The sequence below is a fragment of the Pleurodeles waltl genome, chromosome 10 (genome assembly GCF_031143425.1).
Source record: "Pleurodeles waltl isolate 20211129_DDA chromosome 10, aPleWal1.hap1.20221129, whole genome shotgun sequence".
Taxonomy (NCBI): Eukaryota; Metazoa; Chordata; class Amphibia; order Caudata; family Salamandridae; genus Pleurodeles; species Pleurodeles waltl.
The window spans coordinates 504,072,614-504,085,963 of record NC_090449.1 but is presented as its reverse complement, the minus strand read 5'-3'; the positions used below and the strand labels follow the sequence as shown (position 1 = coordinate 504,085,963).

The 13,350-nt window shown below is 45.9% G+C and overlaps 1 protein-coding gene across 2 annotated transcripts in view; it reads left to right on the top strand.

Annotated features, from left to right (window-relative positions):
- LOC138261666 (unconventional myosin-Ig-like) overlaps nucleotides 1-13,350 on the top strand; it is a 912,364-nt gene that overhangs the window by 232,443 nt on the left and 666,571 nt on the right. For both annotated transcript variants that reach the window (XM_069210894.1, XM_069210895.1), the window contains one exon: nucleotides 6,713-6,808. In XM_069210894.1, the coding sequence (XP_069066995.1) occupies nucleotides 6,713-6,808 (96 nt within the window). The remainder of the gene's footprint in view (nucleotides 1-6,712; nucleotides 6,809-13,350) is intronic.

The following is a 13,350-nucleotide window of genomic DNA, read 5'->3' as shown; positions in this document are numbered from 1 at the left end:
GCCCCTCTCAAACGATATATTACCCTCATCTGGGGCTGTTTTTTGCTGGAGAAAATGCCCCAGGTCTTTTAAATGGGAACTCATTTCACTTGTTAGTGATTCCTTTGGACCTTTAGTGAGGCTTTGCCGATTCCCTCTGCCCCTCACATTTGCAAGATGCTTTCAGCTGCAATATTTAATATGACAGGTGTCTTAGATGGGCATGCTGGCCCGCTGTTTCCACTGTTTGGACAAAGGGAATTGTGTAAAAGTTGGTTATATCCTGCCCATCAAGTATTTGTCCTTGGTAGGCCATTCCCCATTTTTATTTCTTCAATAATAGCTTCTCATCCTAGGCAAGAGATGTACCCCTATATTAGGTCAAAACATGGTGATTTTGGGCAAGTAAAATGTGTGTTTCCTTTTTATGTACCGAATCCACTATCCTTCTTACCTTCACAGCATGTGGGATTGCCCTCTGTTCCTGACACAGAAGGGTAGAAGAGATCATATCTATAATTCTAGAAATTGTGTGAATGGCACTGATAATGGGATGAATTGGTCGAGGCTTATCAGCGATTTGGCTTGCCTTGTTGGTCCAAATAACGGAGGTCGAGATTCCATTGCCCCTGCCTGGAATGTTGGAAGAGAAAGCTTCCATAGGTTTAGGTGCAAAAGCCCTTCTAAATCGCCTTCAGCTCCACACTTTAGTCCTTTGCAGGATTCAGTGTTTTCTGATCTTTTCAAGATACCCTTCTGGTTGCATTCTAGCCCTTCGATGTCCCCTAAAGACCCGAGTGACCTGTCTGAGAAAGATGTCCAGCCTATTGCCAGGGATGAATTTATGTCATCAGCCCATCCATCCTTACGCCTGTAGAGAGAGTTGGAACCGTTGTCGTGCAGAGCACTTTTTAGGTATTGTGCCCCCTGTGTGACCTTCATTGGAATCCTAATGGATACCAAACGTCCACTTCTGGCAGACAGGCCAGGTCTGGAGAATATTAGCATAAAGGCTCTAAGCCCCAAATCATTAGTTCTTGTTTAGGACACGTTCCTGACATTAGCGTAGATCCATTCACTAAGCAGATGGCCCCAGGCTTATCCTTTGTAAGCTTGGAAACAGCCTTAGCAGCTGTAATATGCCATTTATAAAAGTGCTGGAAACCCCACATCAGAAGACCCATTTCTTTTAGGGTGTTTCTGGTTCCTCATTATAACTGTCTTTGCTCATATGTTTGTGTCCCAATTTGAGTGTTAGCTGAATTGTAGGTGGAAGAAGGCAGTGTATGGTTTAGTAGACGTTATTCTGTCATTGGCAAGCAATATTATTTACTGGTTCCTCAAAGCATTTAAGCTTCGGACTCCCCCAATAGCAGGACCCCATCCCACAACAGGATCCCAAGTTTAATTTAAAGTATATGTCTTTCTTTTCCTCAAACAATGGACTGCCCATTCCTTTGGATGACACATGTCAACCCAGGGGGAATTGTGCAGACGTTGGAGGGATGTTGCCAAACACTGGAGGATGTGGGAAATCCCTACTTTATAAGAGTGGAGGAAGGGGGTGGACATGTATTTGGTCAGGGAGAAAGTCACCTACAAGAGTAAGGGATGTCCCTGAAATTGAACAAAGTCTGGGGTCACTGGATAAAATATTATGATTTGGACCTTATTGACGGTGAGACTGGGCCTCCAGTGTGACCAACTCTATGTTGATGTTATGATGCTCTTGTGCCAATTACCAGTCTCCTATTGTAGTTACTGTGTTTCCGGAATCCTTACCCTTCCTGTGCATTATGTGCTGCCGCAAAGTTAAGCTCCCTCTGATGTTTATGGGGGTCATTACGACCTCAGCGGTCTTTTTGCAAGACCGCCGAGGGACCGCCGTGCGTATTATGACTGTTGACTGCTCCCCGTCGTTATTCTGACGGAGAGCCGCCAACAGCCATACTTGCGGGTGGCGGGGAAGTGGAGGTTGCTCCACCTCCACCGCCACACCAACAGAACACCGCCCAGCGAATCACGTCCTGTGAATCGCCGTGGCGGTGTTCTGTTGGCGGTGTGGTGTCGGCGGAGCTGCCCCCATGGCTCCTGTCCGCTCCCGGAGGATCGACGGACCAGGTAAGTCGATCGTCCGTTAGGGGAGGGGGTGGGGGGTGTTGTGTGTTGTGTGCGTGCATGGGGGTGTGCGTGTGTGTATGTAATGGGGGTGTGTGAGTGCGTGTATGCTTGCGGGGGTGTTGTGTGTATGGGAATGAGTGTGTGTATGGCTGTGGGTATGTCTGTATGGATGTGTGCGTGTATGTTTGAATGTGGGTGTGCGTGTCTGACTGTGTGTGTGGATGTAGGCATGTATGTCGGGTGTGTGTGTTGGTGGTGCCTGCATGCGTGTCGGGTGTGTGTGAGTAATGTTATGTTGGGGGTCGGGGTGGGGAGGGGGGCCCTGCCACCTTTGGGGGGTGTCAGGGGTGGTGGGGGTGTAGGGGAGGGAGTCGGGGTGGGGGTGGGGGGTGTGGGAGACCCCTCTCAGTGCCAGGGAAGGAATTCCCTGGCACTGATAGTGCTTACCGCGATGGATTTCATGGCGGTTGAAACCGCTGGAAATCCACGGCGGTAAGCCGGGTCCAAATACCGCCGGCGGTATACTGACGGCCACCGGGCTGGAGACCCAGGTCTCCAGCCCGGCGGTCGTCTCCGCCCTGGCGGGTGGGATGGAGAACCAGCGGTTGACCATGGCGGTAACCGCCATGGTCATAATACACCAAGGTAAGACCGCCAGCCTATTGGCGGTCTTACCGCCGGTTCTCCGCCATCCGCCAGGGTTGTAATGACCCCCTATGTCTATTACGTATGAGTGTTCGTACCATAATATTTGTTTACACTTAAAAACAAAATAAACATATTCAAGATACAAAAATTGTGCAGACCTTGCAACAACTATGAAATGTAAAAGTTACCAGATGCTATTGCAGTGTGCGAAATGCCAAGGACATCCATTTTAGGCCTTTACTCTCAGGGAGTAGCAAAGGCGAGGTCTAAAACATGAATGAAGCAGAAAAACACATTGCCCACGCAGTGTTAAAATGTTACAAAAAAACATAAGATTTGTATTCCCGAATAAATGTTACGTGGAGCATTAAAGCTATGTTCTCTTCTTAGCATCATGGGATATTGCCTCAGCAGTATATTCGTGGACAATCTGGCTTTCCTAGGCTATCGGAGCCTCCACATGCATTTAAACTAATTATGCCAGCAAAGTTCTGGTCCATTAAGGATGTTGCATAGGGACGGGACCAGGCTTGTAGGGAAAAGTCATATTGTTCTCTTTCATGTTTGTACAACTGCTCATTAAGGGTCTTATTTACAAGCCCCTTGCACCACCTTAGAACCATCATAGCATAATTTTGTTTTATGCTAATGTGGCGCTAAGGTGTCTTTTCTGCTGCACCATATTTACAAAGTGCTGCAATGCTTTCACTGCACCACTTTGTGACCCCTTGTGCCACATTATTCCTGCGTCAGGCATAATGTAATGCAAGGGTGGCGTTCTGGCGCAGGAAGGCCCAAAAAAATGGCACAGTGACATTTACAACATTCACTGTGCCATTTTTTCATCATTGTAGAGCAGGCGATAAATTAATTGGTCCCCCCTGTGCTTTGCTACACTAGCTTCAAAACAGTTGACTCTAGTGTAGCAAAGCGCCACAATAGCAACAAAAGGTTTGATGCTATTGTGCTAATAAGGCGCAACCATGGTGTCGTTAGGTGCCAGTAGGGGGTCGCAAGAAAATTGGTGCCCCCCACAGTTTTCTGCACTTCCACTGCATGCAGTCAAGTTCTTTGTGAAGTCCGCAGCAGGCAGTGTGCCTGTGAAACAGTGCTTGGTTTGGTTCAGCACTCACAAAAGCCCTGTTCGTTCTGGCAAAGCACACCGTGGCAGGATGTTAATCGTCTAGATCGGCTATCAAAGAAGGGTGGAAGTGTATGGACCGTACCAGTGTGATACGACCATCATAAACTACAAGGGGAAGTACCACAGCAAACCTCAGTAGCATGCTGATCTCAGGAGCGATGGGGAAGGAGATAAGCAGGACATTTCAAACAATCCACACTGCAAATTGATCCTCCCTAATGGTATCTTGAGCACTTCTCTCTCACTCTTGATTGCGTCTAATGATAAGAGTGCCTGACTTTGACAATGTCATCTTGAGTCGTACTGGGCAGTGGCACTGGTCACCAGTCTCAGCTGTACCCTTTGGGCACTGATCTTTATGGCCTGCAGATGAGCAGGTGGGCCTTGGTTCTAGGGCTGGTAAGAAAGACTCTCAGCTTGCAGGGCAGTCTACCTCTTGCTCTCCTCCAGTCCACAAACCCAGTTCACAATGGGAAGAATCATCTAGTCACTGGCAGGGGCATGCTTATCAATAGAGGAGTAGGGGCCATTACACCATTTCCCAAAGGTGTGAGGGGCCCACTTTTCACCATTTAGTGTGTACTTTTAACCATCAAATCAAGATATGATGGCCCGTTTTCCTGCTCAAGTCCCAATTTGCATAACACTGGCCCCAGTGCACTTCTCCTCTGGCTGGATGTAGAGTTGTTTGAGCTGAAAATAAAGGGGGATCTTTTGTGGTGAAAGCCAGCCTAAATCCTGACAGATGAGGTGGGGGAAATGCACATTCATTGGTACAGCACTTGTATTTTTAGTAGGTCTCAATTAGGTTCAAGTAGACTCATAGAAGCAAACATTTCTGAATGTTCTCAAAGTCCAGGGACAATAACATGACACTATTTATCAGTTCAACTGTGGAAGACATAAAGCCCATCAAGTACTATCTGCTGGGTCTCAGTCCTGTTGTGTATGAACTGACCACAGGTGGTGAGGATGAGCGTTTAGGACATCTTTTTTGTCCAGGTACTGGTGAAGGCTTGTTCTTGACCACAATCTTTGCAAATATGATGTGCAATGTGAGTTCTAATAATCAGAACTAGACACTAAACAACTAGCTACAAAACCCTGGGCATGGAGAGGGCAGCAGAGAGCATTGTCACCCGGGGAGACAGGAGAGACAGTGATTTCTATGCACATATTGTGATATGATAGCAATCCACGTTCTTCTAGTTATACATAAAATGAGGGACACCCAGTCTGGGATACCCAATTCCTCACGTATACCTTATCCAGACTACACCTCTGCACTGTCACTCTCTGGTTGCAGGTGGAAGTGAGAGGTTCCAGACATGACAGATTTCACTGATTACCTAAAGAGAGCATGCAGGCACCTCAACCTCTGCCACCAAATGTTAATCATGGTGTAGTCTAAACATATGGGCATTAGTCAACCACACTAAAAAGAGCACTACTGATGGAGAACCCATCTCCTACATGCTGGTGAGCAACTCACATGTCCAAAGTCTTGTAGTGCCCTGTCTCTGGATTCGGAATATGATTCTCCTGGTTTGGAAATGTCCTGTGTACATAAGAAAATGATGACATGATGATTTGGGCTGCACACTACTACTGTGCCAAGAACTGTCACCCTTACAGCCTAGGTTAGAGACTATGGCGGTCATTCTGACCGCGGCGGGCGGCGGTCGCTGCCCGCCATGCAGTCACTGCCGAATGGCCGCTCCGCGGTCAGGAGACCGCGGATGCCATTCTGGCTTTTCCGCTGGGCCGGCGGGCGACCGCCAAAAGGCCGCCCGCCGGCCCAGCGGGAAAGCCCCTGCAACGAGGAAGCCGGCTCCGAATGGAGCCGGCGGAGTTGCAGGGGTGCGACGGGTGCAGTGGCACCCGTCGCGATTTTCACTGTCTGCAAAGCAGACAGTGAAAATCTGTATGGAGCCCTGTTAGGGGGCCCCTGCACTGCCCATGCCAGTGGCATGGGCAGTGCAGGGGCCCCCAGGGGCCTCTCGACACCCGTTCCCGCCATCCTGGTTCTGGCGGTGAAAACCGCCAGAAACAGGCTGGCGGGAAGGGGGTCAGAATCCCCATGGCGGCGGATTCCCTGGGCCAGGGGAAAACCGGCGGGAAACCGTTGGTTCCCCTTTTCTGACCGCGGCTTTACCGCCGTGGTCAGAATAGCCCAGGAAGCACCGCCAGCCTGTTGGCGGTGCTTCCGCTGCCCTCCGCCCTGGTGGTCAGAGACCGCCAGGGTTGGAATGAGGGCCTATGATATTTTTAGCAATTGTAACAGGTGCATATACTTTCTAATCCTGTTTTCTTCCTTCTTATATCTCCATGTCTTGTTCATCTAGCAATGTAGAGTGAATGGACCCCTCAAACGCACAAGGGGAGTTGAAGGTCTAGGATCTCTTTCCTAACCCTTATTAGAAACTGGTAGCTTGATCCTCCTACCTCCATCTTATTTTTTAGGCTAATTTCTAAAAATTAGTTTTGCTGCTAAGCATCATGAATTTCCATTCTTCAGATCAATATCGATGAATACCAGATTGATTTGTTTTCTGTATTTATGTGAAAAAGTGATAACATTTTCTCCTTTGCATTGAAAAATCTTTCGGCAGAATACGTCTGCCATAGGATAGAATAGAAGAGGTAACCTCACAGAAACTGTCTTGTGGACAGCTAATTTTCAAACAGAAGGTATTTCACTTCCTTCGCAAATCAAAGAAATTCCATTGCCATTGCATGTCAGAATATCTTATGAATATGAACTGTGTTGGTGTTTGCTAAGGAAAACTCATTATTGTTATTGTCTTCCATAACTCACAGCTAATTTTTGGGGCTCCAGAAGCTCTACTGAACTCCCTTCACCTGCGCAGAGACCCTACTCTCTACAGGTTTACCAGAGAAGGTGGCAGCAATAATGTGAGTATATATTGGAAGTTCACTATTTTCATCCATGGCCGGCTAAGCTGGCTCAGCTAAGGAACATGAAAACTACATTGAGGGAATATTAGGCAGTGCCTTTTTTAGGTGTAACACCTTTCCGGAGGAAACCTATTGGGACACATGTGCTTTCCTCCACAAAAGGTTGGCAGGCACATCTCTAGACCTACAATAGTTGGGGCCATTTGGTGGATGATGGTGTGGGCTGTAATAAGTTATCTTCATCCACTTTGTTTTAATTTTATTCATAACTCTTACCCTAACAATGCTGTCAACCTTAGTCTTGACCTATGTTTTTGTAATGTTGATTGATTGTGGTGCTATTTCTGTACTTGAAGTGTGCATTGATACACAGTTGATGCCATAAATCAACTCTTTCCTTATCTGTCTATCCCAGGATCTTGGACTACTTCTTTGTCCGATAACCTCTTTATCTTTTTCGACAAAAGTGCATAAGCATCAGCAACTCACAAACTTCAATAATTAATTAAACACACAAACAGCAATAGCAATACTTAAGCAAAGACACAATAATCAATAATCAGCAATCAATTTTGGTTCATAACCCCATTGATACTGTCACCTCCAAATCCGCAACCGCTTCAGAAAACTGCACTCCATCAATCTTCAAGTTTGGGCTTTGGGCAATTAGACATGGGCATTTATGTACCTCATGGCAATTTTGGACTTTTTGCAGCTCCTCTTCCCCATCATGTGAACCATCCTCTGCTACCAACATTGGGGGGTGGGGGCAGTATTGGGAACTTCAGTCATTAATGTTCAATCCATTTGAAATTCAAAGTTCCCACACCCACTGGGCCCAAGAGGAATGGACCTTTGTCATGAGTGCGGAATTAATCAGGGGCTTCAAATGAACAATCTATCATTTTAAATATCATTTGCGTTTTATGGGAGTCAATGATCAGATTTTGTTGTGAGTTTCAAAGCTTTATTGAAATATTTTAGTATTTATTACTTTTTTTTAAAATGATCAATTAGTCAATGAAAATATCAATACAATGCAGAACAAAGCATTAAGGGGGTTATTCTAACTTTGGAGGAGTGTTAATCCGTCCCAAAAGTGACGGTAAAGTGACGGATATACCACCAGCCGTATTACGAGTTCCATAGGATATAATGGAGTCGTAATACGGCTGGTGGTAAATCCGTCACTTTTCCGTCACTTTTGGGACGGATTAACACCTCCTCCAAAGTTAGAATAACCCCCTAAGTGTGTTCCATATAGGTAAATCCCTATTCTAGGCAAGGGAGAGTGCAAGCAAAGAACCAGTTAGAACCCATGAAGAGATCTTAGTGCAGATGTGAAAGCATTAGTCTTTTTGTAAATCAGAACTTCCAATCAATAGAGCTTCAAGAAATGCATGGGGAGCATAGAAGCAGGCAAGGAAAATAAAGGAACTCCCAGTGTAAAACGTAAAAGTACAACACAGGAGAAGTAAGGAGAGTGTGAGCAGAGGATCAATTAGAACCCATAAAGAGCTCTTAGTTCAGATGTTAAACCTTTAGTCTTTTGGTAAATCATAAGCAGATCTTCCCATAAAGAGAGCTTCGAGAAATGTATGTGTAGCATAGAAGCAGGAAATAAAAATAAAGGATCTCTCAGTGTAAAATGTAGAAGTGGCAGCAAAGTGTCTGTAGCTGAAGTCAATCATCCCTATAGTATAGGCTTGTAGAGTGTTTCCTGTGTTCTACTCTACTGTGGGAGCACACAGTTTTATTAATTTTTCATATCAGCAAATGCAACAATTGTTCATTGTCTCATCCAATCAGACAACGGTCTCATCATGGGAACAGGACAGCTTCCATTGTTTAAGCAAACTAAACAAAGAGCATCTTAAACATGAGATACAAATATGCCACAAAGTGTAACACGACTATGAAATCAGTTGTGTTTCCCACTGCTTCTTGCTATAAGACAGAAACAGGTCAGGGTGAGAGCAGTAAATTACTTGATGAAGTAATTCCCTTTCCCATATGCTTCTATTGACAAAACGTATTCATAAAGAACCATTCTGCGGAAATTAAACTAAACATTCCAATACATGATTATATTATATGAAAGGTGTGCGAGTGAGAAAGATGAAGCATGATACTTCATTTATCTAATCTTATTGTTTCAAATCACATTTGCGCTGTTGAAGATTTATAACTTAAATTTCCAACCTCTATAAGAGTAATAGAGAAAAGAAAAATGCATAAGCCAGTAACTTAAGCTAAATACATGTGACTATGGAAGCTTTCTGTAAAAGTCTGCATTTAAATGCTGCTTCTTTCCTTAAGCCTTTAAGTTTACCCTATGCATTAATTACAATAATTGTATTTAAAGAAATGCCTTCACATTGCAAAGCACCAATTGAGGCTATGTGGTCACGCGGGAACGGGACAAAGGCAGAAGTTCAGGCCAATTGTGATGGCCGCAACTGGGCACAAAAAAAGTTTGCCCCCACTCAGGATTGTAGCTTATGTCCTAGGTGCATGGTCTGCCTGTGTGGTATTGCTTTGGGAGGCTTCACGTCATCCAGCGTTGGTTTGAGTGAAGCTAAGAGGAGAAGCTTTCCGGAGCTTCATGTCGCTCCGTATCATTCTTATGAGCTGTGCGGAGAGACTTTGAAGGGCTCTGCTTCGCTTGATGTCGGTTCCAATGAAACTGCCATCTGTACCACAAGGTTTTGCGAGGCTTTGTGTCACTCATTGTCAATTCTTGAAGAGGGGATCTGAGGGTTCTAGTTTTATACCTGGTGCCAGCTTTGAAGTGGAAGAAGCTTCTGAATCCCCCTCCCCCACCAGAAGTGTCTGGAGTTCCCTGCCTCCCTGCCTGGACCCAGGATGTATCTGGGCACATTGGGCTAATATGAAGTTCTTCGTGTGTGAGCGGAGGCACTGTCAATGAAGTACAAGTGTGACAGCTCTGTCCCTCCCTTCAAGTCAAGATGACTCATCCTCCCAAGTCCCAGTCCCTTTACTGTATGATTGTCTGTAAGAAATGCACAAAGGCCAACTACACCTAGTCATGTGACCCAGGAAACAGGCTGCAGGCACCAAATAGTTAGGACAAGAAAATGTTAACTTTCTAAAAGTGCCATTTTCAGAATCGTGACTAAAAATCTGACTTTGCCATTAAAGAGGATTTCAAATTACAAAAACCTTAGACACCAAATGTGGTATTTCTATCTGTTCCCAACCAAAAGTTATCACTTATTAAATGTAATAAGGTAACCCAGTACTAGCCCAAGTGAGTGGTATGCCTCACAATAGTGAAAAACACATTTGTGTCACTACCAAGACAAGTAAAACTTAAAAATACATGTCCAACTTTTTAAATGCAATGCAGCCTGCCCTATGGGCTGTTTAGGACCTCCCCAAGGGGTGAAATATATATGTTTTAGGCATGACAAAAGATATATTTTGCCAAGGGTGGTTTAAGGTTTAAAACTGCATACAGGCAGGCCTGAGACAGGTTTTTTGAGGCTACTTAAGTGAGAGGCACAATAAGTACTGCAGGCCCACTGTAGCATTTAATTTAACAGCCCTGGGTATATGGTATACAATTTTACTAGGGACTTATAAATTAATTAAATATGCCAATCAGGTATAAGCCAGTTTTACCATGTTCAGAGGAGAGAGCACAACCCCTGAAGCACTGGTTAGCAGTAGTAAAGTGTTGAATCCTATAGCCAACGAAAATGCGTTCAGAAAACAGGAGGGGTGAAGGTAAAAGGTTTGAGGGTGATCCTGCAGAAAGAGCCAGGTCCAACAATATTGATAACACTCTGATATCCTTATTTGTAATGTGCATTGATGCCCTTTATTTAAGTGTTTGAAATATTTACTGATATCCCAACTATCTCTGATATCTTTATGTTTCGATGGTTGATGTGAGCATGATCTGAGGGGCACGACATGTCCATACTTTTCTAATTCATGAAAAACAGTTCCCCTACTTGATATTAAAAGAGAACTACCAGGGACGGTTAATTCTGAGAGCTGAAATGCTTCAGCTGAAATGTAAGGCAGGGCGTCGGGAAACCACGACTCCGGAAAAACTAAGAAGTCTACAATGCAAGCATAACTGCGCTTGCCGGAACAACGACTGCCTTTTTCTCTACTTTAATCACGCATGTGCTGAACAACGCATATGCATGGATAAGGCAGAGAAAAAGGCAGAGTGGATCGGGAGAGGGTGCATTCAGGTAAGTGGGGTTGGGGCAGGATTCGGGGGTAGTTTTTAGGGGTGGTGAGGATTAAGGGCATGCAGTGGGTGGAATAATTTGTTTTTTAGGGGGGTGGGGGGATTGGGGTAGTTTGGTTTTTAGGAGTGGGTGGGGGATCGGATTAGTTTTGTCTGGTGAGTGAGGTTGGGGCAGGTTTAGGAGTAGCTTGTAGGGGTGGAGGTGAATTAAAGGCTTGGGGTTGGGGGGGTTGAGGTAGTTTTGTTTTTAGGGGCGGGTCGGGTTGTTTGTTTTTTATGGGCGGGGTCAGTGGTCGGATAGTTTGGTTTTTAGGGGCGGGGTGAGGGGATTGGGATAGTTTGGTCAGATAAGTAGGGTTGGGGTAGTTGTTAGGGAAGGGGTGGATTAAAGGCTTAAGGTGGGGGGATCAGGGTAGTTTGGTTTTTAGGGGTGGGGGTGTCGGGTAGTTTGGTTTTTAGGGGCTGGTGGGGGGATTTAGATAGTTTGGTCAGGGAAGTGGAGTTGGGGCAGGGTTAGGGTAGTTTTTAGGGGTGGGGGTGGATTAAGGGCTTGGGGCAGGGGTGGGGGGTCAGAGTAGTTTTGTTTTTAGTGGTGTGGGTGGGGGGTCAGGTAGTTTTGTTTTTAGGGGGGTTGGCTAGTTTGTTTTTTAGGGGGGGTGGGGGTAGTTTGGTTTTTGGGGCTGGGTGGGGGGGGTCAGTGTTTTTTAGGGCGGGTGCAGGGTCGGGAAGGTTTTAGAGCTCAGTGTGGGTTGGGGGATTGGGGTAGTTTTGTTTTAGGGTTGAGGATCGGTGTAGTTTTGTTTTTGGGGTCGGGGTGTTCAGGGTAGTTTGAATTTTAAGTGCGGGGTGGGAGGATCGGGGTAGTTTGGTTTTTAGGGGTGGGTGTGGGAGGATAAGGGTAGTATGGTCAGGTAAGTGGGGTTGGGGCAGGGTTGGGGTCGTTTTTTAGGGGTAGGGTGGATTAAGGGCTTGGGGTGAAGGTGGGGAGGGTCAGGGTAGTTTGGTTTTTAAGGGCAGGGGTGGGAGGGATCGGGGTAGTTTGATTTTTAGGGGTGGGGGTCGGTTGTTTATAGGGCATGTGGGGGTCAGGGAAGGTTTTATGGGCTCAGAGCTGGTGGGAGTTTCGGGGTAATTTTGTTTCTGGGGTGGGGGGTCGGGGTAGTTTTTGTTTCTAGGGGAAGGGTAAGGGGATCGGGGTAGTTTTGTTTTAGGGGCAGGGGTGGGGTGGTGGTTGCTTTTAGGGGTGGTGGTGGGGGAATCAGGGTAGTTTGGTTTTTAGGGGAGGGGTCGGGTAGTTTTATTTTTAGGGTGGGGGTTGAATGTTTTTAGGGCGGGTGGGGGGGTTGGGAAGGTTTTAGGGCTCAGGGTGGGTGGGGGGTGTTGGAGTACTTTTCTTTTTAGGGGTGGGGGTCAGGTAGTTTTAGCATTAGGGGTGGGGGACTTTGGGCCTTAGGGCAGGTGGTGGGTGGCATGCTAGAACCACACACATGCCGTTCCCACACATGCCTTTACTTGGCATGCTATTACAACAAAAAATTGTTGTAAAGGCATGCGTGGTAAAGGCATGCCTTTGTGGTAACAACGCGGTTGTTGTTCCGACCGTGTTGTTCAGGCATGCGTGGTTCTCGCATTAATTGTTGTATCATACGTTCCTGGGTCGTCCGTGATTTGAAATTCTGTGCTTTGAAATCCAGGGATGGGTAGACACCTAAACAAGCCTTCCTGCCAGGGTGCCTGCTTGCCTGAAAGAATTGTAAATGTACACAACTGGTTAATCCGCAAGTGCAAAGGGCGCTTGGAATCTGGTATTGCGTGGTAAAGGCATGCCTTTGTGGTAACAACGCGGTTGTTGTTCCGACCGTGTTGTTCAGGCATGCGTGGTTCTCGCATTAATTGTTGTATCATACGTTCCTGGGTCGTCCGTGATTTGAAATTCTGTGCTTTGAAATCCAGGGATGGGTAGACACCTAAACAAGCCTTCCTGCCAGGGTGCCTGCTTGCCTGAAAGAATTGTAAATGTACACAACTGGTTAATCCGCAAGTGCAAAGGGCGCTTGGAATCTGGTATTGGCTTTAATTGATGGAATTACTTGAAGCTTACTGATTCTTCCTTGAGTGATATTGCAAGGGAGTTACCATCTGAGCTATGAAGTGCGTGCTTTTAAGTGACAGTTATAAAAATATTTGCGCTAAGTAAATATATACCTTGAAAGCAGTTTATCTTAAAGCATTTTGCGCATTTTGTAGCAGCCTAACTTATACTATGCGTAGTTCAAGTTTAAAAAATGACTTGCACAGTCACAGTGCTTTC